The 27974-nt window shown below is 44.0% G+C and overlaps 3 protein-coding genes across 3 annotated transcripts; 2 read left to right on the forward strand and 1 right to left on the reverse strand.

Annotated features, from left to right (window-relative positions):
- Positions 1 to 372: 372 nt before the first annotated feature.
- Positions 373 to 2783, forward strand: gem (GTP binding protein overexpressed in skeletal muscle). The gene is made up of 4 exons (XM_062398509.1): positions 373 to 1080; positions 1295 to 1371; positions 1485 to 1689; positions 1801 to 2783. Exons 1-4 carry the CDS (start codon positions 726 to 728, stop codon positions 2082 to 2084), a joined length of 921 nt encoding a protein of 306 aa, XP_062254493.1. The 5' UTR covers positions 373 to 725; the 3' UTR covers positions 2085 to 2783.
- A 2836-nt stretch (positions 2784 to 5619) lies between these two features.
- cdh17 (cadherin 17, LI cadherin (liver-intestine)) lies at positions 5620 to 16569 on the forward strand. The gene is made up of 19 exons (XM_062399441.1): positions 5620 to 5711; positions 7256 to 7312; positions 7826 to 7921; positions 8542 to 8679; positions 8779 to 8914; positions 9147 to 9305; positions 9627 to 9779; positions 10568 to 10773; positions 10871 to 11002; positions 11100 to 11250; positions 11726 to 11935; positions 12022 to 12098; positions 12193 to 12381; positions 13181 to 13425; positions 14487 to 14617; positions 14826 to 15044; positions 15160 to 15270; positions 16151 to 16267; positions 16393 to 16569. The coding sequence occupies exons 2-19, from the start codon at positions 7265 to 7267 to the stop codon at positions 16479 to 16481; spliced, it is 2607 nt and encodes an 868-aa protein (XP_062255425.1). The 5' UTR covers positions 5620 to 5711; positions 7256 to 7264; the 3' UTR covers positions 16482 to 16569.
- Positions 16570 to 19039: 2470 nt separating this feature from the next.
- pdp1 (pyruvate dehydrogenase phosphatase catalytic subunit 1) lies at positions 19040 to 27087 on the reverse strand. Its single transcript, XM_062399227.1, has 9 exons — positions 26981 to 27087; positions 24626 to 24913; positions 24367 to 24534; positions 23658 to 23869; positions 23193 to 23274; positions 22393 to 22487; positions 22124 to 22292; positions 21822 to 22040; positions 19040 to 21167 (listed from the first exon to the last, which is right to left on the reverse strand). The coding sequence occupies exons 2-9, from the start codon at positions 24854 to 24856 to the stop codon at positions 20787 to 20789; spliced, it is 1557 nt and encodes a 518-aa protein (XP_062255211.1). The 5' UTR covers positions 24857 to 24913; positions 26981 to 27087; the 3' UTR covers positions 19040 to 20786.
- Positions 27088 to 27974: the final 887 nt, after the last annotated feature.

Below are 27974 nucleotides of genomic sequence, written 5' to 3' on the forward strand. Positions count from 1 at the left end.
TGTTCTATCTTTGTAAAATGTTTTTGTCAATCTCTGCTCATTACAGAAGAGTTTAAAACCTAAACTTTTACTCAAAAGCAAAATAAGTCTTTAAACTTAAACGTAGTAAAAACGGGATTATTGTCATTATTGACAGATATGTTAAATGTTGATATTGATATAATTTTTGCATTGTCTTCCAGCCCTTTATATAGGATACGTTGCACCACTGCTTGCACCATCAGTGTGCCTTATGAGTCACATGAGTAAATACCCACCTCCCCACAGTGAATATTAATGGTCCACTTGTGAGACCCTCCTCCTCCTCCTCCTCCTCCTCTTCATATAAACCACGAGGAATCCCCATCACAGCATTAGAGAGTCTGCAGCAGACCCTGTGATGAACTCTCATCCAGGAGACACAAGCTGTGGATATCTCCCCGGAGTCTACGACCTCACGTCCGGATCAAAATTCAGTTTTTATCGCTGGATGCCTGAGCCTGGTTCTGTTGTAGAAAGAGTTGGATTTTAAATCCTCCTCTGATGATGCACAGCACAGATGTAGAGACTGAAAACTGACTTTACGCGCCTTTTAATCCTGGCTCTGACTTTACGCACCTTTTGGTTTCTGGTTCTCTGAAACAAAAAATGCGTAAAAGCGACTTTTAAATCACCACATTGCAGAAAAAAACCCACATTATATTACCGCTGTCGGTTCATCCACTTCATCTTCTGCCCGCGGCACCATGCTTTCCACCGTGCGCCGCCACAGCCTGCGCCTGCAGACCGAGCTCCACCGGTGGAGCATCTGCGACCCGGGCAGCCACCTGCTCCCGGACAGCTTCCTGCCCCGGGTCCCCGCCTGCATCTCCCGCTCCAAGTCCTGCACCAGCTCGGCGGGGGAGTCGAACGGCAGCCGCGGGAGCTGGTCCTCCGCGGACTCGATCATCTCCACCGACTCCGCCGGGGAGCCGCCGGAGCCTGGGCGCCCGTACCGGGTGGTGCTGCTGGGGGCCAGCGGGGTCGGGAAGACGGCGTTCGCCAGCATCTTCGCCGGGGCAGCGGACAGCATGGACAGCGACGACTGCGAGCTGAGTGGAGGTGAGGAGATCAGGACCTTAGTGATACTCAGGAAAAATACATAGATTCAAAAGGTGATATAAGTATTATGAACCACTCACTTGTTTAATTTCTGATGAAGCTCATTTTTGTGATCGATGATGTCCAGCACATGTCTGTCAACATGATTATCTGATGATTATATGATTTCACTGAAGCTAAAATGCTCCTGTATTTGTTTGTTGTGTGATTTCAGATGAAATGTGTGAAAAGATGATTGAAGTGGACGGAGAACCTGCAGCTGTCACTCTGCTGGACACGTGGGACACAGAGGTGAGACCAATAACAACGTCTTGACCCACGATGATCAGAGTGGAGGGAGCACATCTGTCTGCATCTCCTCTCTCTAACTGTGTGTGTGTGTCTTGTGCGTGTGTGTTTTTCAGACTGCCAATGAACGGGCTCAGGAGTGTCACGCGCAGACAGGTGATGCCTACCTGTTGCTGTACTCCATAACCGACCGGGCCTCGTTCCTTCGAGCCTCCGAGCTCAGGATCACCCTCCGCCGCTTCCGTCCCGCTCAGCACACCCCGATCATCCTGGTGGGCAACAAGTGTGACCTCGTGCGACGCAGGGAGGTGTCGGTCAATGGTGAGGACGGAGACACAATCCCTTTGTGTTTGTGAGAGATGAACAGAAGTTACTGTGAGTTTCTACCTTGTCTTCCAAATGCAAACACTGATCTTTGACTCTCTGCCTCAGACGGACGCACCTGTGCTGCCGTGTTCGACTGCAAGTTCATCGAAACCTCGGCGGCCATGCAGCACAACGTCTGGGAGGCCTTCCGCGGCATCGTGCGGCAACTGCGTCTGCGCCGAGACTCCGAGGAGGCCAACAAGCGTCGGAGGCACAGCGCCTGTCACACGCGCCGCGAGAGCCTCCCCACCAAGGCCAAACGTCTCCTGGACAAGGTGGTGGCAAAGAACAACCCCAGCATGGCGTTCAGGCTGAAATCCAAGTCCTGTCATGACCTGTCTGTGCTGTAGGTGTTCAACACACCCTGGTTTTAACTCTACGCTAAACCCAGTCTTGATGGTATAGAATCAGGGGACATGGCCTGGAGGGAAGCCTGGTGCCTGAGGGCTAAACGTTGGGTGGTTCAAACCCGGTCCCTCACTGGGTTCACATCCTCAGCACAGAACAAGATGACTGAGAGGCTTGGAACTGATTTCTACTCTGCCGCTCACACGACTCACTCTGAACCTGGCTGAGTGGACTGAGTGCAGATCATCAGCCTTCGTGATGGACCAGACATCAGTTAATGCAGTGACTGACACAAACACTGTGCGGCAGAGATGACTGAAGTATTTACGAGCTGACAGGCGGAGGCGATGTTTGTTTCATTCCTGTGTTTTGAACAAAGACATTAGAATCAGCCTTTTTCTCTCCTCCTCCTCTTTTCCCTCGTCCCTCCGCTCTCAGCGCTGCCACGTCAGTTGACTTGTTCGTTGAATCCCTAAGTGCTGAGGTGTCCAGTTGTAAACTACTGATGTTTAAGTGTAGTTTATGTATGAATCCCTTTTTTTTTTTTTTTTTTTATGATGATGATAGTTAAGTAGTTACTTTGACATTATTTATAACGCGTTGTATTTTTGCACTTTCTGTAAATAAATACCAGAGCGATCATGGATTGTATTTTGTTACTTGGAATAAGTTTCAGTGTTGCTTGATGAAATAAAGTGACATCATCTGAAAAAGAAAAAAAAACAGTCGCCTTTGTGTTTTTGTCATGTCAGACCTCACTGATTGGATATTAGCATGTATGACTCATCGTCGACACAGAGGAGACACACTTGTGCGGACAGAGTTTGACAACAACACAACTGAGCTGACAAAAGATGAGTCAGGTGGTGACACTAAAGCTGAACTTTCACAAACACAATTAGTCTTCTGACTGTTCGTGTGTAGCTTCAGATTAGACATGAGGGTGGGAAATAATTATACCAATTAGTGTCCTCACTAAGATACGAGTACAAGAGTTTGTGTATGTCCATTTTAAGCATAGACCTCAGGAAGTGAGGACAATTAGTCCGGTCTTCACTTTTTTAAAGGGCTGTTTGAGGGTTAAGACTTGGTTTATGGTTGTTAGGCATGAAGGTTGGATGGTTAAGGTAAGGGGCCAATGAATGCATCATGTCAATGAGTGTCCTCGCTAAGATAGAGGAGGACCAGTGGACCACATGGGGACCAAAGGCCGGTTTGAGGCAAAACATAATTTCTGAGGTTTTGGGTTAAGATGTGTATTGTGGTTGAGTTAAGGTAAGTGTTAGGCATTAATTGGTCACAGTTAAGGTAAGGAAAAAGGTTTTGGTCAGGCTGTCCACGAATGGAAATCAATGCAAAGTCCCAATGAGGGTGCCTGTGCAAACTTGTGTGTATGTACTTTTATGTAGGGCTTTGAGAGGAGCACTTTGAGAACCTTACGTAGTGGGGACATTTTAGCTGATCCTCCCTTTTCATAAGAGATCAAGATTTGATTTCAGGATGAGGGTTAGAATAAGGTGTGGGCAAATATTCAGGGTTAGGTTTAGTTGCCTTGGTAACGGTAAGGTGAATTGTGGTGAATGGAAGTCAATGCCATGTGCCAACAAGGACAGCTGCACAAACCTCTGTGGGGGTGTGTGGGGGGGTGTGTGTGTGTGTGTGTCACCTGATTGGACGCCGAAATTGGGCAGCTCAGGGGCTGATGGGAGATTTGGGTCAAACAGTGTGACAGCAAACATCACAGAATGCACCGCTCTCAAACTCAGGTCTACGGGAGGAGCAGTACAAATCAGAAAGTGTGTTGCCCAGGTAACATTCAGAGCAGCCCAGGAAGTAGGTGTGTGTGTGTGTGTGTGTGTGTGTGTGTGTGTGTGTGTGTGTGTGTTCGTTCAGACCAGGAGCGTTGGGCAGATGGTGAATGTTAGGGCAGAATATCTCGCCTGCACAGTGCACACGTTTGGACCCATGTTTTACATAATAGTCGCTTCCATCAGAAATAACAGCTTCCTCTACTGAGCCGTCAGCACGGCAGTCACAGATTTTTTGGTGACTCATTCACAGCCTGATTTTCAGAAATTGCACATTCACACATGTCGCTGCCTTGTTTCCAAGCAGCTCTCCACAGCTTGTATGAAGCTCACTGCTCTCTGCACAGGATGTGGATCTCAGGAGGTATGGAAGATAATCCCAGGTATACGTGCGGCCAGGTGACGAACAACAAGGATTAAGTTCAAAAGTTTCTCCAGCTTCCACACAGGATCTCAGGAGCTCGGCCAGAGTCACCATCAGGTTCTTTGTCACGACTGTTAACAAGGCCCCTCGCCCTCGAATGCTCAGTGTGGCTGCAGCCCTCAGAGGAGTCCTGGTTGTAGGAAACGTTTTCCTCTGAGAACTACAGAGGCCACTGTGGCTCCTGGGAACCAGCCTTCCCCAGATCTGTGTAGATCTCTGAGCTCTGTAGGTTGGTTTTTGCTCTGAAATGTATTTGTCAGCTGTGGGAACTTATCTAGATGGACGTGTGTGTTTCTAAATGAGGTCCAGTCGCATGGATTTAACCAAGGTGGACTTCAGTCCTCACACAGTCCAAAGAAATGCAGGTTAGGGTTAGGGTGAGGGTTGGAAACTCTAAAAATGCCTGTAAAGGTGCAAATGGTTATTTGTCTATGTCGTCCCTGTGATACACTGGTGACCACAGAGTGTTCCCGACTCTAGATGGAAGGATGGACTGAAATATCTCATAGAAATATGTCAAAGATGATGAAGAGCAGTGGGACTCACCTGAGCTAAAATTCAAGAGTCAATTGAACAGTAATATTTCAGTTTTTCAATTTAATACATTGGCAAAACCATCTCACTGGGAGTAATAATTGAGTAGTGAGGATTTTAGTCGAAAGCAGCAACACAACAGAATGTTTAAAAGTGAAGGAACTCTCCTATTGGTGGGAAAGTTTATCAAAGAAAGCAGCTGGAATCAAACCTGCTAAAAAATGTTTAACTGTGTGTGCTTCGACAGGAATGCCCCCATTGCTTTGCATTATTATGAGGCTATGGATTGTCAGTGCAATCTGTTTGTCCTATTGTCTCCTCTCACACACACATGGCTCCTTATCAGGCACAGCCACTAATGGAAAATCTGACAGGAAACGGTGCAGAGGTGCAGAGGTCAAAGTCTGAGCTGATCTCAGAATCTGAGACGCTGAACAGCACATTTCTGGAGAAATACTCAGACCTCTTTTTTTATCCCAACTTTTCTCCTGAAGTTTACAGCTCAAGCACATGAAGTCAGAAAAGTGCAAAAAAAAAACAGTATCACTGTGAAATTTCTCCAACTTGTTTCAATATCACACCACCAAAGCTCAAACTATGAGTATTCTATGTATCTTTGGTCACTAATAGATAGCAGTGATAATGGGTTTGTCTTTAAAAGGACTGTATGTGTCATTGTTCTGTCCTTGCTGTCTGCTTCTCTCTCGTCAGCTGCATTGGCTGAGCTCAGGGTGATTAGACAATCATTAGGTCCAATAAAACATTGCTGGTTAGCACTTGGTTAACGTTTGACCAGTGACAGGATGGGGCTGCTCTGATCCTTCCGAGGGCTGAGGAGTGACTTGCTGGATCTCTCCAGGAAGGTAAGTGTCTGCGCTCTCCTGGCTCACAGCTTTGGATTTGTTGGTCGGATTTTCTTTTTTAAAGATCTTTTTTTTAGGGGTTGTGTAAGTAGGACGCATGCTGGACAACATCTGTTGGTTCTCACAGGCTGAATCTGACATGTCGGAGGTTTTAAGTTTGTAGAGGGAGCGCTGTGATCTTGACATGACTTTGTCAGGGCCGTTTGTTTCAGGTGTTGGCTTGTCTCACAACCTCTGTGGCTTCCTGGGTTATTGGTGGTTCCTGGTATTAGGGGAAACTGACTAGTATGGGAAACTAGATTTGGTATTATAGAAACTGTCAAATAAATGGATAGTCTTCATTTTAGAGGAGAACAAGAGGCCCGTCAGTGCCCAAACACACTTTTACCACTTTGTCAATCGGACCCTTGTTGGAAAAGTACAGAAATAATTCAATATGTAAAACTTTCCTCCTAGGAAGTCAGTCAACTCGTAGCATGTTGCTGTGTATTGATTGGTAACGCAACTAATGCCTGGTCAGTTAACCATGTGTCCGTCAGTGGAGGTCAAGAACACTAATAAAGGGTTAAAGGTCCTGGTAACTTCTTATGTAACCTTTGTCCTGCTAATAAAAGAATCCTTTAAAGTGTTGGCTACATTAGGTGTCTTTACTGTCGGGCTGAGCTGCAAAAAGGTCATTGGCCAGGACTCAATGTCACCTTCACTTTCTGTGGTGGCCGACTTCCCCGTTCTCCCTCGCCGGCACTTTACAGCAACAGGAAATCTCAAACTTTGTCCTTGTTCCTCATATATTTCTTGAACAAGGTCATTTTATACAGATTACCTCAGTTCTGTTTAACCTGATTAAATATATCACACATGTTTTTTTCCATTCGTTATCCAAAGCATGTGTCAATCGTAATAATTCAGTCTATGTATGTCTGAATGCAATGTCTTCCAGGCACAATAAAGATTATGCTGTAGATCAAAGTCAGTGTGTGTGGGACAGAAAATATCCCCATGTGTGATGATTCTCAAGCCACACACCCACACCCACACACACACACACACACACACACACGTATTACACACTTTACATTGACCTTTGTGTACCTGTGTCACATTCACTGGGATCCGGGTTACACAAAGAGCAACAGGTTTGTTATAAGGCTCTGACTTCTCACTTTCTCCTGGTCCCTGCTGCTGTGGACATTTATCGGCACTTTAAGTTCACATTGAGCTCAAAGTGTGAGGATAGACTGAGATAGAGTGCACATGTGTGAATCTTTTTAAAAGATAGACGACAGATTTTCTTTTTCTTTCATGGAGCAAAGTAATGTGCTGACGTTCTTCAGATGAGTTGAGTAATAATGATAATAAATCCCACGCATTCTTCACGACTTTAAACAAGCACCAGATACGATGAAGGTCACCGCAGAGCACGATGAATATTGTGCCTTATGAATTTTAATGTTTCATTTTCATCCTTTTCTTCTTTTCGCCTCCTCCCCTCAATCCCCATTTCTCCTCCTGCTCCTCCTCCTCCTCCTCGTCTCCCTTCCCAGACTGTGATCATGACACCCGTGGTGCGACTGATGATGCTCCCACTCCTGCTCAGCATTGTGAGTACATAACACTGCCAACTGCTCTGCAATCCTTCAATATATTTTCCTAATGCTCTGAAACATGTAAAAAGGTCTGTGAAACCGTTGGAGCAGTGGATTCATGCTTGGATGTATCCATATATCATTTCTGGCTCAGGTTTGAAACATACAAAAATGCACGAAAAGGAGATTTCATTTTCGACCTTTACGGCGCCTTGTGCAAAGAAACCACTGTTACGTTACAGACATGTGCAGGAAAAGCTGAAGTGACTCATGTAAAACACTAAAGGGAAGTGAAAGGTCGTTGCTCACCTCAGTCACAGTCTGTAGACTTTGCTCTTACGTCCTTCAGTGTAGTATACAATTTTCTTCACTCGTCCTGTAAATGTGGTTCAATAAATAACTGCCCCTCAAACCTTGACTTCAGCTGCAAGTTCACCGAAGCAAAAAGGGCAAATGTGGGCGGTTCATTTTCCCCTCAGCTCGTACTGTATTCAGTGACCTTCGACCTCTGTGTCTGTTCTGTGATAGGCTTGTGGGAAGAACCTGGAGGAGAAGAAGGGCCCGTTTGAGAACACGGTGCTGGATGTGCCAGAGGGGACGCCGGTGCCGTATCCCATGTATCAGGTAATACATGAATTCATATTTTTGGTTCACGCTACTTTATGCGGGCACATCATTTCAGGTTCAAATCTATTATAACAGCCCTTTCGTAAAAGCAGTGTGTCACAGGAGTCAGATGTGTTAAAGGTGGTAGTAGTTCCACCAAGAGGAGATTTTTCTTCTGATCGTTTCGCCTGGTTTCTTTTAAGTAATTGTTTTAGGCCCTAAGTGGTACTATTGTGCAATGTAATCACGAAAAGTCTGAAAATAACTACAAACTTGTATTTAAGCTTTTCAATTTAGATTTATTTTTCTCCCATTAATCATCTCATTCACCATCAGATTGAACCACTGGAACCTCAAGCATCTGCAGCAGTTTTATGCTGCTTATGCTTTGATGCAATCACATCATCAATCTGACGAAGTCATTTATGGTCAGATATCAGTCACAGGGGCCAAGTACTTTTACTTTTGATATTTGAAATGTTGATAATACTCCTTTATTTTGACTTAATGTGATATCCGATAATTTCTCCACTGCAGTATTAATTCTGTTAGTTGTCTGTATTTCTTGATTGAATCGCAGCCAATGAGGATGTTTAGTCAAATCTTGCAATAAACAAATCTGTTATTTCCTTCCATAGTTCCAGGTGACACATCCAGGTGTGAATAGTTTCCGGCTGAGTGGAGAAGGTCAGGAAGACATCAAGATTTCAAATGACGGCTGGCTCTTCCTGGAGAGACCACTGGACTGGTCTCGAGATAACCATTACATTATCAAGGTCTCCTTTTTAATAAACACACAGAGAATTACACCTATGCACTGCAGCAGCAAACCTGTATTTAGACGTGTGTGTTTGTGTGTGTGTGTGTGTGTCCAGGTGGAGGCACTGGCAGAAGATGAAGTGGTTGAAGGTCCAGTTTACGTGACCATAAATGTGTTGGACATCAACAACAAGGCTCCAGCCTTCGAGCAGAGTGACTACACGGCCGTGGTTAGAGAACACAGTGCAGCGGGTGAGAGAAGAAGAAACACTTGAATGTGCCATGAATAAAAATATATGATGTTTTCATTGTAAAGTCTATGCACATTGAGGGCAATGAGTTTTCAGCACTGGGCTCGTGTTTTGGATGGAGGTGTATTTCTGTATTGCTCATAAGAATCCAGTCATGAAGCATTTACACTCTGTTTGACCCAACAGGAATCTATATCATTTATTGGTTTGTTCTGTGTCTGGTTCTGACCCAGGTGCCGCATTCACCCGTGTGTTTGCAACGGACGAGGATGACCAAGAGACTCCTAATGCTCATCTGCGCTACAGCCTGGTCAGCCAGGTGCCCAGCACAAACCACATCCTCCTGTTCCAGATCGACCCCAACACCGGAGAGATCTCCACCACAGAAGAAGGTGCTGCACCACAAACTCCATCAAAACACCACAAAACACACTGAGTGTCCTTGGGAAAATCTATCATCCATCCACCCCTGCCTGTAATCTGACAGTATAGTGACACTCTAAATCCAGATTACACAACTCAACTTGTGTGCGCAAGATTAAACCTGATCTGAAGCAGATTGCCTAGATGTGTGGCGTGATGTTGATCACTGATTACTTTGAGTGTGTGAGTCTGAAGATGCCCGCACACATCTGTGCACTGTGAGGGAGGTCTAACCATTTATGTGATAATACATAATGTGTGGGAATTGAGTCCTGTTTGTCCTTCAACAGGGGAAAAGGGACTAAAGGCCAGAGAGAGCATCCACTACGCCCGGGGAGAAGATCAGAGCATCGAGGCTCTGAAGACAAAGTTTGAAGACTACTGTCCTCTGCCGAAGGTCCCCTATGAACAGAACCCCTTCTTCACCTGTGTGGAGAGAGCAGGTTGGTTTCCAAATGACAAATACTAACATTCCAAATGACAAAATAAACAAAAAACGATTGATCATCCATTAAATGATCATTAACAATACAAGGAAAAATAGTTAGTACCTTAACAACCTGGTTGGTCTTGAATGATAGAGAAGTGAATATCAGATATTTCTATTTAAACAATTATTTGATTTCTTGAGGAAACAAATCACAGTTCAACATGCAGAATAGTGAACAGGGCAAGCAAGAAGTCTTACAGAAAAACAAAGGGTGAAAACAATTAAAAATGCAATGATAAAATATTAATACTTTTTTATTAATAATTAATAAGTAGTTTCCTACCCTGCTGTTTTGTAAAGCCTCTTATTTGCATTCCCACCACACCCTAAATGCAGCCTGGGACAGACTTTTTACTCTAGAAGGTTGCACCTGCATATTAATCACAACTGGGTCTGCTGATTAATCCTCACGAAATGAATCCATCGTTTTAATTATAAAATGTCACAGATTCTCCCAGCACGACTTCTGTTTCTGTTCCCAGTCATTTTGTGGTGTGTGTTAACCTTAAAAGCTGCAGCACTTGATGACGCTGAGTGATGGACGCTAACGAATTCCAAATCAGAGTGTTTGTCAGGGATCAGCGCGGCTGCTGGGTTTTATTGTAGTGAGTTGATGAGGTCGTCCGGGGGGAGTCGTCATTGGTGTGACTCAGCTTTCCAAAATTAGAAATCCAGCCCCAATTCCACTGATTTCTCTTTGTTAGCTCTAACTGCAAACTCTATCTTCCTCTGTGGTGACAGAAATAAAGAGGAGGAACATGGACCCCATGGACAACCCGGACTACATCCTGTTTGTGCGTGTGCAGGATCTGGGAGGCGAGTCGGAGAACGCGCTGACTGGAAACACCAGAGTTCACATTATTGTGGAGCAAAACCTGTGGGTCAACCCTGGGCCGATAACTGTGAAAGAGCACATGGATGGAATTTACCCTCTGACCATTGGAAAGGTGTGGTGGGCTACACACGCCAGACACTCGCCAGGCCGGCTCCCTATCCATAAATTAACCATCTCACCCTGGGTTCCTCCCGTCTCTCTGGATCCAGGTCCAGTCCAACGAGCCAGAGGCTGTCTACAGTTTGGTGCAGAAGGAGCGAGAGCTGAGATTCCCCTTCCAGATCTCCGAAAATGGAGAAATCCTCCTGACAGAGCCGCTGGACAGAGAAGACAAGGACATGGTACGTGACGCAAGAGTGGTTTGCTCCATCTCTTAACTCTGAAATCAAGATGAATTGTGGGTATTATTCTCAAACCTGGGCTGCTTTGTGTTTCCAGTACATCCTGGTGGTGTTTGCGAAGGACGTCGATAACACAGAGGTGGATCGGCCCTTGGAGATTCAGGTCTTGGTGGAGGACGTGAATGACAATGCACCAGTGTGTGAAGAAGAGGAGAGTGTGTTTGAGGTGCAGGAGAACGAGCCTGTGGGTAAGAAGTGTTTGTGATTTTAACACAAAACAAAATCAAATAGAATTTTCATCAAATTAAATATAAATATTAGTTGAGCAAATTATTGACATGCCCAGCGGTAGTTTGTACAATGGATCTAAAAGGAGTGTTACTCTTATTGTTTAGTGAACTCTGATTTAGTCTTCTCAGCTTAAGAGACCTGTGGAGCTCTGTTAAATGTAAGAAGAGTTTTAACTAGTAAGAAAATTGGTTGCAGTGGTTGTCACGCTCCCATCACAGAAAGGAGGGTCCTGGTTCGAATCCCGGTTTGCCCCCGGGGTCTTTCTGTACGTTTTCCCTGTGTCTGTGTGGTTTTTCTCCAGGTATTCCAGCTTCCTCCCACAGTCCAAAGACATGCATTGGATAGACTCCGGTGCGACCACGACCCTAAAAGGAAAAGCGATGGAAGGATGAAATGTTTTTGGTCCCTAAGCTCCGGCTCTTTTGTTTCCAGGCAGCCTGATAGGACAGCTGATGGCCCATGATGACGATCAACCCGGGACGATGAACTCTCACCTGACTTACACCCTCCTGCTCGAAGATCCCTCCACCCCGAACAAAGTCTTCTCCATCGACGCTGCCTCTGGAAGAATTCAGGCGTTGAGCATGCTACAGCGAAAAGAACAGAAGGTCTACATGCTGGATGTGAGAGTCAGTGACCCAGGTAGCACACACACACTGTATGAGGTACATGGTGGTGTCGGTTTTTGCATCAAGCTGTCGCACTCACAGTTTTTTTTTCTCTCACAGGTTTCAGTGTGGACTGTAAAGTGGTCATCAAGGTCATCGATGTCAACAACGAGAAGCCTGAGTTTGAGAAGAACGATGTGAGTGATAGAACGTGGCCCCGGGCTCTCACTCCTCGTGCTGATTGGCTGGTTCCCTTCACGTTTCTTTCTTTGTGTGTGTGTGTGTGTGCAGTATGGCAGCCACACTCTGGCAGAGGACACCCCCGTGGGACACACTGTGGTGACCATCAAAGCCGCGGACGCCGACGACCCGAACAGCGGCAGCTCCCTCATCGAGTTCCACATCTCCGCCGGCGACGATGATAACGTGTTCACCGTGGAAACAGACGGCAGTGGGGTCGGCCATGTCGTCATGGTCAAGGTGCAGCATCTCTATTCTCTACATCTCCCATACTAACACACACATACACATTAGTGAGTGTAACATTTGAGGCCCCTTGTATTTCAAAAACTCACAATTGATTCTCTATTTTTGTATTTGTGTGATATACATTTTTGGGGGTAAATGCTGGTTTTAGAATATGCATAATAAAATGCACATTATCTTTTAATTATTCTTCTAAATAATTATCTTTTAAACAAATACATTTAAATCTCATCATAATAAAAGTAAAGTTCCCAAAATAGTGTTTTCAACAGACTACAACTCAAAGATATTAATTTATAATCACATGATTCAGTGAAAAAAAATATTTTGACAACCTGCAGCCTCTTTTTGAATTATTAAGGACTTTAAAAATGTGTTAATAATCAAAATAGCAGATTTGTTTTCCGTGTATTGACTCATTTCCTCAGTCTCCTTGTGTAAATCACAGGCCAGCTCCTCTAAGAGCTGCAGTTACAGATTAAGATGCGTGTCACAAAGAAATTCAACTTTTATCTTGTCACAGACTTATTTCTAAATTCAAAGTAAAGAAGTAACTGATGCTTGTGAGCTCTGAGAGCTGCTGTCACTGTTCTGCCTTTCTGCCCTGAGGTTAAATGTTGAAAGGTTAAATGCTCGACGCACTGAGTGCATGTTACGTGACAAACCCATTGATTAAAGCAGATAACTGCAAATATTTCACAGCAACATAATTCACAGTGAAATACAACATGATTAAAACCTTGGAAACCCGCCCTGCACATTTCCTATAACCACGTTCTTTCTCACCCAACAGCCTTTGGACTTCGAGGCGTCTCCCACCTACAGGCTCCAGATCGACGCTCGTAACCCCGAGCCGCTGATGACAGGCCTGGAGTACGGCAGCGAATCCACGGCCTTCGTCTCCGTGTCCGTCACCGACGTGGACGAGGCCCCGGAGTTCAGCCTGGACATCCTGGACGTGACCGTACCCGAGAACACCACCAAGGGATCGGTGCTGCTCAATGTGGAGGCAAAGGACCCAGAGGGCAAAGAGATCGGGTAAACACACACACAGCCACAGCCGCTCAGTGTCCCAGTCATAACGGCTTCTGGTTCAACAGTTTGACCTGCTAGAGTCAGACGTGGTGCAACAGAGGAGCAAAATGGAGTTTCAATAAAAAGACGACGAGCAGCATTTTATTGTCTGAAACCAACAATGCCACAGTCCAGTATTATCTGTGTGGCCTGATCTACTTTATCCCTCTGCGTCCTTCACCTCCAGTTGCAGCAGCTGATAAAAACTCACTCATTTGCCAAGTTGTTGCACCGGATGACTCAAAGCTTTATTACAATTAACATTCGCAGATTGAAGCACAACAAGTATACATGAATTACTTAATGAATCAAAATAGAAATACAAATTAAGGAACAAATAAATTAATCCCAAATTGCACTAAATTCACCATTTATTTATGTTTAAAAAATAATTATTTCCACATTTATGTGTTGTGTATGTGTATTCTTTTTGATACTCAAGCCATTTTTGTCCTTCAAAGTGCAGCTGCTGAGAATTATGAGAGGGTAATGTGTCCCCTCATTCACCCCTTTTTTAAAAGTGTAATAATATAAAATGTTTACATCAGCGTTTGATTGTTAGTTAGCACGAATACGCAAAAAAACTGATTCCCAGGAAATGATGTGAAAGACCTCCCGATAACTGGGCATTTTCTTCCCACTTCCTTTAACATGGTGATATTGGTTGTTAGCTTTGTTGGAGGGCTGCACTCTCCATGCACCCATCCAGTTTGTTAATTTATCTCTTTCGGCTGCAGTAGCTGCTAAGATGGCTAAAAGCTGTACAGCAAAATTTCAGAAGTCACAGCATCTTCTTAGAAACTTCAAGGACACACTATGTCCATGTTCCCCTGCAGTTTATGAGCTGGTCTCTACTGAGATGTACTGAGTGACAGTGGAGTGACCACAAACTGAACACACACAAGGATTTCATAGTTTAGGGAACATCAGGGCAAGTCCCCCTGAAACTGTATATGGATTTGTTGTTCTCTCTTTATGTGTGTGTGTGTTGTTGTTGTGTGTAATTCATCTTGTGTGTTGTACAGCTTCAAGTTGGAGGGTGACACGCGTGGCTGGCTGGAGATCGATGCTGCCACAGGACAGATCAGGACCAAAGACAAGCTGGACAAGGAGACCGTGGAGACCTTCGAAGTCACCATCACTGCCTTTGAGAAGGGTGAGAGGACACAGAGACGCATCACAGCCGCTCAGTTATTACACAATCTGTCGTCGTAGTCGTTGTAATTTGCACTTCAGAGCCACCGTAGAGGGGTTAGCAGTTCACATGACAACATTTTCATGCACTGTGGACTCCGACCTTTAGAACAAACCTCTAATTAAGTAGTTACAAACCAATGCAACTTCTTTATCCCCCCCCACTACAGAGAACCCCACGATGTCTTCTGAGCGCGTGGTGTCCGTGCGGCTGCTGGACGTGAACGACAACATCCCCAAACTGATCGAGACCGAGTCCTTCATTTGCGCAGGCAATCCCAAACCTGTCATCCTCAGGGCCCAGGATGCAGACAGCGCTCCCTTCTCCCAGCCCTTCACCTTCGCCTTCGCCAAGAAGTCCCCCAACTGGGAGCTGAGCCGCGTGGACGGTACGTCGACAGAAAGTTACCACTGAAGTCACAGAGAATATTACAACGTGGAGTGTATAGTTGAAAAGGTGAGATTGTCACATTTTCCTTTGTTTTTTCCGTTTGTGTCACGCAGATACCTCGGCTAGACTGACCCTGAGGAAATCCCCCACTGAAGATAGAACCTTTCCACTTGCCATCAACATTAAAGACAACGCAGGGATGGGAATCTCCCAGCGGTTTGATGGTGAGTCCAGTTTGTCATATGAGGGGAAAGACAACAAATACTGATCCTAACATGTCCCCTGAGTAACATGAACACAGGTGGTTTGCTTCACTGTTGAGCTGGACTGAGACCACATGAGGGGGAAGAATATCTGAGGCACATTTCAGTTAGAGCTCAACTGATGCAGATGCCATTACTACAGAGTAAAACATTTCCAATATATTAGCTGTTACACATATTTGACAAAAGCAGCAATGATGACTATTATTACTGTAAAATATAATATATAGTTTAACCACAAGTTGTTTTTTTACACAAATACATACAATTATAGTACTTGAATTAAGAAAATATGCTTATTTGCACATCTTTTCGGCACTGTTCATTCTGTAAAATAAAGTTTTCATATTGATGGCTAAACATTAATGCCAAAACCGATATATCTGTGTAAGGCTGATATATCGATCAGACTCTCAGTGTAACACAAAAACCTCAGTTATAAACTTAGCTTTAGATTGTACATCAAACAACAAAAACAAAAATTGTAAAATAGTTGAATATAGTAATAATTATTATTTTATTCATATTTGAAAATGTATAATTTATACCTTACCTCTTAATTGCCCCTGTTTGATAATGTGAAACATATTCACCTGAATGTACAGCTCCATTTATTTTACCGAGCTTTATAGATTGAAGTAATTGTCTAGTTGTGCAGTGTTTACACTCTCTGTTGTCATTGTGTTCTTTTGGGCAGCAGCAGCAGCAGCATAGGGCAGAAGTGTTGCATTCGGTGATGGACTAACAAACTGTCAGTTTTGTCATTGTTGTGAGAAAAATAGAGATTAACTAACATGTCTCTGATGCACGTGTGTGTTGCTCTCTCTTCTCCACATCCCAGTGAGAGTGTGTAACTGCACCGCGCTGGGCTACTGCCACATGGCACCAGAAGGTCGCAGCTTCAGATACGGGATGGGTCCCACCATCGGGATCCTGGCCGGCACAGTGGGATTCTGCCGTAAGTCTCTCACCCAATGACCTGTATCCATTGTGTTATCCACAGTCACGTGTGAGTGTCCGGCTCTGTGCTGACTCCAGTTTGTTCCCTGCTGTGACTGATTTCTGTTTCCTCCTCTTCTGCAGTTCTCGCCTTCATCATAGCGATCAAACGTGGAAATAAAAAGGTCAAGAAGCAGAAAGAAACGGCTGAGGACGTGAATGCCCTGATGTAGAGACTACACACACACAAACGCACACACGCACACACACACACACACACACACACACACACACACACACACACACACACACACACACACACACACACACGCACACACATTATTTTATTTACAAGCTGGAGTTGATGAATGGGTGCTGTGCATACTTAATTGAACCACCAGGTGATCCCGTACTAATCACAATGTTTATGCACCTTCTCCACTTAATTTATTATGTCTCCGTGACTCTGTTTTTTTTGGTTAAGATTTGTCTTCAACTCCATGATTCCATTCGATTTTTGCCCAGAACTTGTTTTTTATTTTCTTAACTGTTGCATGTCGAACATCATAAACCAACAATGTCACAGCTCTGTCTATGTATTTCCCTGTCTTTCCCAATAAACAAAGAAACTGGGAAAAAACTGCGGTTCTCACGTCATCGCTGTGTGCGTGTCTGTTGTGTGTGGGTGCATGTTACCGCAGACACATGTAGGAGCAGGTGACCCATCACACAGGCTGTCACACCTCTGTTCAAAACACTCAACTTCCTTTCCACAGTTTCCCTTCATCCAGATGTTTGACGGGCATTTACTCTGGGTTCACAGTCCCGTCCATCTTTTTCTGTCCCCTCTCCTCCTCCTCCTCCTCCTCCTCCTCCTCGTCCTCGTCCTCCTCCTCCCCCTCCTCCTCCTCCTCCTCCTCCCTCCATGTCCGCGTGCTGTGGATCAGTCGGGGCCGAGGTGATGCAGCAGGGAGTGACGCTCTGAGTCATCTCTTTGACACAAGGATGCGGGCCACATATTGTGAGCGGTGCTGAAAAGAGAATGGCATGATTGCGGGCCTTGATGGAGCACAAAGAGGCCGAGACACAAAGAAAGGCAGAACCAAGTTACAAAACACACACATGTTGAATGTGGGGGCCACGTGTGCCGCCATTATCATGCATCCTTTCAGTACATGTGCAGTGTTTTGCGGATGAGTCACAGAGCCGCCTGCTGCAGATTTCAAACAGCAGAACATTGTCAGAGGCCGAGGAGCCGACTGAGTTACAGGCAAACTCTTCATGGAGCCTCCTCTGTGTTTATGTCTGCACTTTCTCTTCGCCTGTATCCCAGCAACACTTTCCACAACAACACACAGTCACACACCGACTGAGTACTGGTGGGAGACAGTGAAAGGCTGTGGGCCGGAGGAGCCGTGATGGGAGTAAAGACAAGGGTAGTAAACTGTGTGACGGATAACGTGACCACCTCAGAATATCAAGACTCACCATCTCCACTCAGACACTGTTTCTCTGTACCGGACTATTATTTTATCCTAATATAGAAACAGGAAAGGAGGATAATGCCTTGACAATAACAATCAGCTCTAATCAACAGACATCAGAGAGCGTGTTTAAAGGTCGGTTGACTGAATCTTAAAACTCATCCAAAGGTCCATGTCAGACATTGGGTGGTTGGTGACTTGTTTTTCATAATTTTCAACAAATAAAACAAGGACCGATAATACGTGACACATGAGATTCCAAAATTTGACGCTACACTCACATAATGTATCAATTGTGCATCTTAATTTAAAGAAAATAATAAACATTTAAGATAAAAAACACACGTATTGTTGAACAGGCTGATGAGCCGTCCTCCCATCAAACAGTCTTTGTTCCTGCATCTTAATCCCACTTACCACCATGTTAATAAACTCCAGGAGCAACCGTCATTCGGATTTTATGAAGTCCCGGAATAAGTGTGCACACGGCAGCGGAAGTGATGGAGGCCTGGAAGTGACCAAAGTAGGACATGGGGGGTGGTGACAACCAAAAAGAGAGGTTAATTAAAGTCTCAAAGTAAATCTTCCTACGTCTCAGTGAGTTTACTCTGTAGTTTCCCTCTAATACAAATAAATAGAAAAAGTGAGTAGCCTTAGATGTCCTCCTTAAACAAAAGTTTTTGTTAATAGTGCCCCCCCATATCTCCATATATTGTTCCCATAATAACATATATAGAATATTGTATAGTTTTACCTCTACAGATGATTTCAGGGTTTTTTGTAATCAAAAACACATTTATATTATCAAAAGTACAAAGTTTAATACCCACAAACACATGCAGATTGTGATTAGGCTAACTGCAGACTCTAAATGGACCATAGGTGTGAATGTGAGTGTGAATGACCTGTCCAGGGTGAGCCCCACCTCTCCCTCAATGACAGCTGGGACTGTCCCCCCCTCACAAAAAGGTTTAGAGGATACAGATAATGGATGGATGGAAAAAGCTCAATATTAACTTTTTCGTTATATTTTAATGAGTAAAATAACATTATTTATTGATTTATATTTTGTAATCCAGCAGTTACACGTGTCCTGTTGATGGCAGCATTTCTCCAGAGCTGATAGTTTAACACTGGTCACTTCCTGATACAGCAGCATCACCTAGTGGTAAAGTTACCACCTCATGACAATAACTTTATGACCAACACCACAGAGTCACTGTGGCATTAAACACACTGTGAGCTCAGTAGTGACGACTGCTGCCTGAAGCAGTGTCAAACAAATCACACAACAATTATTCAACAGGTGAGTATTCAGTGTTTTATTAAACTGCTCCATATACAAAACTTAATCCACATAAGTTACAATTTATACATAAAACTGCAGAGGAACCTGTGTAACGGAACACTAAAGCTTAATAAAATATCTTTAATAATATTAAAACAGCGCGATGCAAACATTTACATTCTGCTCATTCGTGTGGGCGCAAAACACGTCCTTGTGAAAAGTGTTAAACTGGAGAGAGTCAGGAGTGTGGTCGGCTTCTACGTTCAGGCTACTGCTGTCAGGAATAATTTAATCTGTAAGCAAAGGTTATTTATACAGCCAATAAAATAACCAGGTATATAACATAAGGAGTCTCTTTAACCCAAACAAGCTTGGATGAGAAATTCCTTTTTCTCCAACCCCTCAGAAGATGAAGGGTAGCTGCTGTAACCAGATGCTCTGACTGGGGTAAAGCTTCAGTAAGTCAGTTCAGAGGTTCACTAACACATGCACTGATTTCCATCTACCACTGTCACTCCAACCAAAGAAGTAATGGAAAATACTTCATTTTATTCCTACTTTTGTTTTTTAGCAAACAAGCCCGACAATAATCACAGGATAGTGTCACAGAAAAGCCCAGCACATTCCAGTCTGCTTATAGTGACGGAGTTCAGGACTCGTACTGTGAATATTTGACTCCAGCGAACGGGGTTTACAACAAAAAACGAAATCCAGCTCAGTGGTTCAACCTTTTTGCCTCGAGACCCATTAAAAGGAAGCGCCGTCTATTTGCATTCCCTCATTACAGGTTATAGTCTGCTCCGAACATTTGGTGTAAGCAGCTGAACCACATTCCATCTCAGTTATTTCATTTAAAAGGATTTTTAAAACACCCAAAAAGGTCAAAGTATTTCTGTATATTTAAGCAGCAAACATTTGTGTAACAGGATATATTTAAATGTGATCTTTTATCTTGAAACACATCTGGGGTGCCACACAGGCCTGAAACCCCTGCACTGTGATTTTTCTACTTTAATTGTAAGGTATTTATTTTTAAATCAGATGCATTGTGGGTTCTACAGCGTCGATCCAATATGGATATGAATGTCCTATGTAACAGCACTTTAACAGTCGTTGTTTCACAGGAGATCCAGTGTGCTGGAGTCAACATCATCATCCAAATACCCACTCCGGGGAAAAAGACTGAAGAAAAAGTGTATTTTAAATGATATTAGTCTCATATGTAACATCTGTTGTAACATCGATCCCTCAGATGCAGAACCAGCCCCACAAAGTGAAAAAGGATTGTGCTGGGATGTTTGTGTCAAAACCAGACAGCAGAAGACGAGAGCGTCTTATTATCGTAGCACAGACCAGTTCGAGTCAGCTCCACAAGGCCTCTTCACTCTTCAAGTCCCAATCTTCACCCTCTTTGGAATTTCAATATTTTCAACTGCACTTTCAGAAGTGGGAGGTCGAATCTTTTGGCACAAGAATCCATTCGAAACAGCATCTTCCCCTCGCCCATGAGCATGTATGAAACTCCGATAGAGATTATAGTAATAAATAATATGTCGTGTAAGAGATATCCATCCAGAAGTGATCTTTAACTTAACATAAGAAACTGGATCTGCCGTAGTAATGTCTAAAAACATACAAATTCTGTACATAAATAGAGACAAAACTAAGTAATTCAAATATTACCTAAGTTTGTCAACAGTGTCTGCTTACGTAGATCTGCTGTACACATTTACACAAGTGTGTGTACTCGTCAGTGTGAACCCAGCTCAGGACTGCCCTTCCTGTCTCTGTGCTCCGATCACATGGGGGTTGAACTGAGAGATGATGATGGTGATGTCATCACGGTACATGCGAGCCAGCTCCTCAGGCAGCGACAGCATCTTGGACAGCCGCTCGTGGTCCACCGTGCCAAACTCGTTGTTTCCCACCGCGTGACGCATCAGATGGGTCGCTACGTTGTAATCCTCGAAAGACGAAGACACTCGAGCCTTCCTCTCGTCGAGGAGCCCCTGCATCTGTCCCAGGGTGACCTTGTAGCCTCCGACTTTGAGAGGCTGACGCTGGTGCACCCCCGTTATATACTCGCCCACAACGCGAACCACCTCCTGTCTGTGGAGGGTCTCCCAGAGGCCGTCAGAGCCGATCACCTGCAGGGACACATGAGAGGAGGAATGAAATGAATGAGAGTAACCTCAGATAAGGAATGCTACTCACATACTCACTGTAGATGTTTACATATAGATCAGTTTCTGATATTTGTGACATGACACCACATATCTATTCTGGGAAATGAGCCAGTCATGAGCCCAGAAACAGGACAACACCCCTGAAGAAAACCACTCATCTTGTCTGTTTAAAAAAACATGAATAATCAAAAAGGTGCATCTGTTTCTATGATACTTTGTTTTCTTTGCCAGCCAGAAAATCACATTTAGTTTTGCTTTGGGGAATTTGGGCAGATCTCAGAATGAACTAACTGAGTGATAAAAGCTGCAGTTAGTGGTTGTTATCAACTTATTAACTGGTGCATTGAAATTGTCCCATGTAAAAGTGAAAGTCAAAATGTATCGTAGTTTCCATCAGCATTTAATGAAAGGGTTCCTGAACTCTGAATCACCAACCACATCTCTGTTCTGACAAAACAAGTAGGACTGGTATTGTACCTGCTGGCGGCCATGTTTGAAAGACAATCTGCCAATCAGAGGCAGAATTAACAATGAGGACCTAGTCTAACAATCCCCTACTTAACAGCCTCTATCATTCAAATGAACAGATATTTGTGTAGCGGCCTCTCCTCTCACCATGAAGCGATCCTGTGGCCGCAGCTTGTGGTGCGTGATCTCAGGCTCAGCCGTCAGGTATGGTGGTGTGTGATAGTTGGGTGGGATGAACTTTGTGTGTTCGTTTTCGTGGAGCTGATCGGGTCCAGACTCCAACACGCGCTTCTGCAGTTCGATGCTCCACTTGAACTTCACATCCCCGAACGCACGGAACGGCATGAGGAGGCCGAGCAACCGGTCCTGGTTTTCAAAAACAAAGAGACGTTTAAAAAAAAAAAAACTGGTGTAAACAACCACACTGAGGAAATTAGAGGCTGCATTACCTGTCTTATAACGGTCTTTCTCTCCGATGGAGGGTGTTCCCCTCTTATCCGCTCCACCTCTTCCTCGTTCTGGGCGCTGTGGTCATTAGAGAGTGTGTGAGCACTGAAGGAGCCATCCTCTTCCTGCACCCCCAACACTGCCCGAGCATCTCCTGTATTGGCTATAAACCTTTGGGAACAAAGGGGCGGGAATAAATGCTTGAAATATTACATGAATTATTTCCCTTATCAGTTTTATTCATATGGATGTGTGTTATTATTCTCCGTACAGGTCTGATCCGTCGATGTGAGCCACACAAGCCGTTGCTCCAGAAAAGGCCACTCTCAGAACCCAGTAGTGCAGGAAAGCGTTTGGGTCTCCAACCTGCGTAGATAGGGAGCATGGTTTAAATGACATGCTGAAGAAATGACATCTGAGCTTCTCTTAAGACCATAAAAACAGTTTTAATTTGGCTGTTCCCATTTGTTTGGCCTGCACCTGTGGGGGAAAGGTGAAATATTCAACATGTGTGAAAGTCCTACACTTCAATCATTAAACTGAAGTCAATGAAAAGCTTGATTCTGAAAATCAATGACTTTGGACACTGGCAGAATATTTTTGACATGAATTTTAGCCAGGCCAAACAATTCCTTAACAACATAGGATTACTGTATGTTATGAACATGTTTCTAATGCAACATGTGATAGTAACTCCCTCAGTGCACTTGCCTTCAGGTAAGACCTAAGTCAGTAGATGGGCAGGTTAAGCTTTGTGAGCTTAATTCCCATGGATTCTACATAAATTATTAAAATCAGGTCTAAATGCTAAACTAATGCTGTTATATTGTAATATTAGATAAGGAAGTTCTAAAATTGACAAAATGAGTCACTGAGTTTCTGATGTGTGTTTATTACTCATCCCTAGTGTTGCTCCAGGGCTTATTTCACAATGCAAATATGCAATTCTGAAACATGGTCTGATGTTAAAACACCAGTTTTACCAGAGAACATCCGAGTTCCTGATTGGATCAATATTCCTTTAGAAGAACCAACTCGCAGTTTGTCATTACGAAATCACACAGATCCCACCTGAGCCTCCAGAGAAATATCATTGTCCAGCCTCTTGAACGCATTCAGCAGAGCCTCACGGGTGTCTGGAACCTCCCCCGGGCTGAAAACAGAGAAGAAGGGCAACGTATGAGAAACAGAGGGAGGGAGCCAGGGGTCGAGAACAGAGACCAATAACAGCACTGTTGGCAAAACAGACGAGCCAGCACCAGTGTGGGTACAGATGAAAAAAACAGTGAGTCCAGTTTGAAATGTGGCCAAACTCAAAAAAACTGGGCAGAAATATATACTCCACGGAAACATGATTTTTTATCTCAATATGTTCCTCCTCTGCCTAGTTTTACCATATAAGATACTACGTCTGGTGTTTTTGAGAGGCCAAAGCTGGGCATTGCATTAAGGCAAACAATTACCTGCTGTAACATAATGGTGTGATTGACATTTAGACTCTGTTGTGCAGCCTTGATTTGGTTTTCCAGCCCTCACCTGGTTAGATCGATCAGCTCCTGCCAGTAGGTCCGCAGGCTGTTGAAGTAGAGAGTCTGAGCCTCCCTGCTGAAGTAGTCATTGGGGCTTTTGTGCCATTGCAGGATGGGACTGAGGGCCCTGCCGGACTCTACCGCCGCCTCCAGCTCACACAGTGTGTCGTGGGGCAGCAGAGACACTGCTATGTAGTAAAACAACCTCTCACTGAGCGCCTGGCAGAGAGGAAGAGAGGAAGATGATGATGATGATCCAACCGGGTATAAATATACAAGCTGACCATTAAACCATGAATCCTCCAAGGAACTTTTTGCTGGCTAATTCTGACAGATGTACAGCCTAACACCTGCATATACCAGAAAACTTCAAATGTTTTTATGGCATTCATATTAGTTAAAATGACAGTGAATTTTTAATGCTTTAGAAATGACTGGTGTTAATATCTGTAAGTAATCTGGGGCTGAATTAATTTGAATTTAATTACTTTCTAAATTGCCTAAGTATACTTTGATGTGGCCTCAATTCCTGGACAACCATAAACAAATGAGAATTTCATGTATAAAAATAAAATGGAAAATTCCCATATATTAGTTAAGAGGTCGTTTACCAGCACACACCGTCATGTGCCAATACCAAATATTGGAGCAATGCAAGAATCACTTTCAGAAAATCAGTACCATCAAGTGGCACAAAGCAGCACAATCAGTTCTACCTGGGCGCAGGCGCAGCCAGCATGGCCGTCGTACACACCCAGCAGCATTCCTCGTGTCTGCAGGCATGTGGCCGCACTGCGACGGTCCTCTATGGGAGCGTTGGCTGGCAGCTGGTTACTCTCGAAGCCCATTACGGCTGATACATTCTTCCCATCAAACTCTGGCACCTATAATCACAACATACAAGTGGTTTGTTTAGAGCTTAGGTGTAGCGATGGTGATTAATGGTTTTCTTAAAGCAATTCAAACCCCACAAACCTTGAAGCTGTACTCGTTGGCTTTGAGAATTGAGTTGACCTGTGGTGGTGAGAGGATGTAGGTACGGAGCGCCGCGGCCGTCTGGTAACTTCGTAAATGCTGGTGACCCTGAAACCGTCTCGAGGCGGGTCGCTGGGCTGAATGGGACCGGTGCTGTTGGCATGGTAACAGAGTGGAGGCCAAGACCTTGGAGCGGGGCAAACCCCTGAGCAGCTGAGATGTGACGTGCATGACTGGCGATGCAGTGAAGGCGCTCACACAAACAGCTCACCACCAATGTTCTTAGACCTATTGAAGAAGCCAACAAAGACAGACACACAGTCAGTACAACCATCTGGAGCACAGAGTGTTCCCTCTGGGCTCCATTAAGCAAACAGTGTGCAAACAGAATGATGGTGTCACAAGGTTCTGAAGCTGGGACAGACAGCAGCAGGGTGTTATATAAGCACCTGCAAAACAGGTACATGTGTCTGAAGAGCAGCTCACTAACTGGCCTTTACTTGACATTTAACCATGATATTTACATATTCATCCATCTTTGATAACATTAGAGGAAAACCTCATTCCCACGTAGTGTAATACAGTAAATATAATTTGTAATAAATGGAAAATATGATAATACAATTCTGGCCAGTAAAACACCCTCATTGACAGGTACATGTTTCTTCCCCTAATCCTCAGGATCAGCAGTGACCTCTGTTGAATTCTAGTTTTTCTATTAGTAGGACGTTTGGTCTGCATTTAGAATTTAAAGCAATTTAAACACACTAAATTGACCATTCGGTATTTTATCAGTTATTAAAGGCTCAATAGGAGAAGTCCCTCTCTATAATGCAATTAGAGTTTAACAGCTCCACAAACTACAATGCACGTTTTAAAATAGGTTACTATGGAATTTGTCTACAAAGCTCTCAGTGGTCTTTCCCTCCCACTATGTCACTGATCACCTGATCCCACATTCTACCCCCAGGTCCATCAAACCATTTTTCACATTTTAAAAATAAAGGGGCCAGAGCTTTATCTGTTGCTGTGCGGAAGTGTTGCCCTACTATCGACCTAATTCTGTCTTGTTAACTTAAAATCGTATTTATATTATATTTTCTCTTTCACTGTTTGTTAGTTTCTTTATATCCATACTTGTGTTGTTTTTTCTTTTGCCGTGTGTAAGAGAGAGATATAGAGAGAATCTGACAAGACAACCATTAGAATGATCTTGAAGTTGGATCACCACCTGTATTTGAGAATTTGTAAAAGGAAATGAAAAGATTGGAAAGTCCCTCTGAATTATCGTTTTATCTTGAATGCACTTCCTATTCAATGTTAATTCAACAGTGGAATACCAAACCTAGGATACCACATTGCATCTCTGTTGACTGCTGAGGCCGATGGAAACAAGTCTGACTTTGTGTTAGTGACCTTTCAGGACAGGTCACTGTTCAGTCTGAAGAGAATCTGTATTAGAGGTGGCCCCACAGGAAGATGTCCTGGCTTGAGTTGCAACTCGTCTCCAAATACAGGTCAGCAGTGCTGCACGCCTCGCTATTATTAGCTTTCAGCCCTGACATTTGGATCTTGAGAAATGTTCTGTGTGGTCATGGCCAACTGAACTGGATCAAGGCTGGGTCTCTTCTTATACTGTGTCCTCATTGCATAACCTTAGCAGATCTGCAGCCCTGCAAAGTGAGGTTTACACACACAGTCTCCTGCAGCAGATGATGCCACTCACCTGCCAATCTAGACTAATATCTAGAGGTAGAGACATCCTCTGTCCCAAACCATCAATAAGAGTGAGGAAAAACCACCACAAACCCCCATTAACAGGGGGGTTAACGTAGAGATCTCAGAGAGGGACACCAACATGTGAGTGATCCCTCTCCCAGATGTGCAGTAGAGGTGAGATCCTACAGGGGCTGGTCTTGGTTAAAGCTGAGCATCCAGTTCCCCTCCCTCACCCAGTGAATGAGTCAGACTGGGACAGAGGAGGCCTCGCTCCAGCTCGGGAGCTGTGCACGAAAGTTGCCATGTTTGTTGACATTAGGAGCCCGCGCTAGCTTGTATTAGGTACGTACAACGCGGGCTAACGTTGGTCCTGTTAACAGGCGTCACGACGTCACACCAGAGCCAGGCTGACACACGGTCGCCATAGTGAGACACAGACAGATGAGCCATCGGGACGTGCGTCACTAACCCGGGTGGAGCAGCCAAGTTCGTGCTAAGCGCGGCTAGTTGAGGTGACACCACAGCCCGGCTCCGGTTACACTCCCCGGGCTGGAGGAGAGCCGCTCCCCGGAGCCGCTCTACACAACCACCACTAACCCACCGCTCGTGGGAAAACATGTCGGAGCTCAGACTCACCTTTACAGGGAGGAGAGTAAGTGCGCGGGGGTCATGTCTCCTCCTCGGAGCTTTTACGCTATGTCTGTCTCTGGAGCTGCGTGTCGTCCCGCAGCGCCGCACCGCACACTCACTGCTCATTGGCTGGGCCGTGACAGCCGCCGTGACGTCAGCCCCACCTCTCACGCAAAGACGAGACCTTTCAAACAGCAGCTGATCTTTAATATCATGAAATAAGTTTCCCCCCATCTCGTAATCTTCTGAATGACTAAACAAAGTTTAAAAGAAAAACAAACTTTCAAACCAATACTCACATAAATATGTTATTGCGTACTTAATGAAATAACTACCTAACAAAATTGTGCATCATATCTAGCCAACTTAAAAAATATACATCAAGATTTATGGCTATTAAAAACAAGTCGGAATTCTTTGAGACTAAAGCATTCTGGGAAAAGAGGATTATTTTGCCACACATACCAACCACCCTATCAAATTGGAAGTTAGAAATGTATTATTATATCATGAAAATAAAATCAAGAAAGGTCAAAACAAAGTCAGAACCCATAAAAAACTAGTTCTGTCACATTTGCTTTGTTTTTTTCCTAAAGTAGGTTAGTAAATCAAAGTTGATTAAATTATTTTTTAAAAAGGCTTAAAGAGTTAGAGGTTAATTTTGAAGTTTTTTATTTTATTTAAAATATCTACATGTATTTTAAAATAATGACTAAGCTGAGCTAATAAATCCTTAACTTGATTAGAAGACCAGTCTGTCAACTATTCAAATTAAAATATTACATTTTATACAATTAAAAATAAATAAATAAATATGTAGATATACATCTAGTGTAATCATTTTTGGTGCTTTCATATATAAAAAGAGAGCAACTCTTTCCTAAAAGATAAAAAGTAAAAACATGTCTTTATGTTGACTCCACTCAAACTGCCCTATGTTTCATCACAATATTGATATGTATGCAAACACAAACAATTATAAATTGTTACAGTAACAAAA

Source organism: Platichthys flesus, chromosome 11, assembly GCF_949316205.1.
Source record: "Platichthys flesus chromosome 11, fPlaFle2.1, whole genome shotgun sequence".
NCBI lineage: Eukaryota > Metazoa > Chordata > Actinopteri > Pleuronectiformes > Pleuronectidae > Platichthys > Platichthys flesus.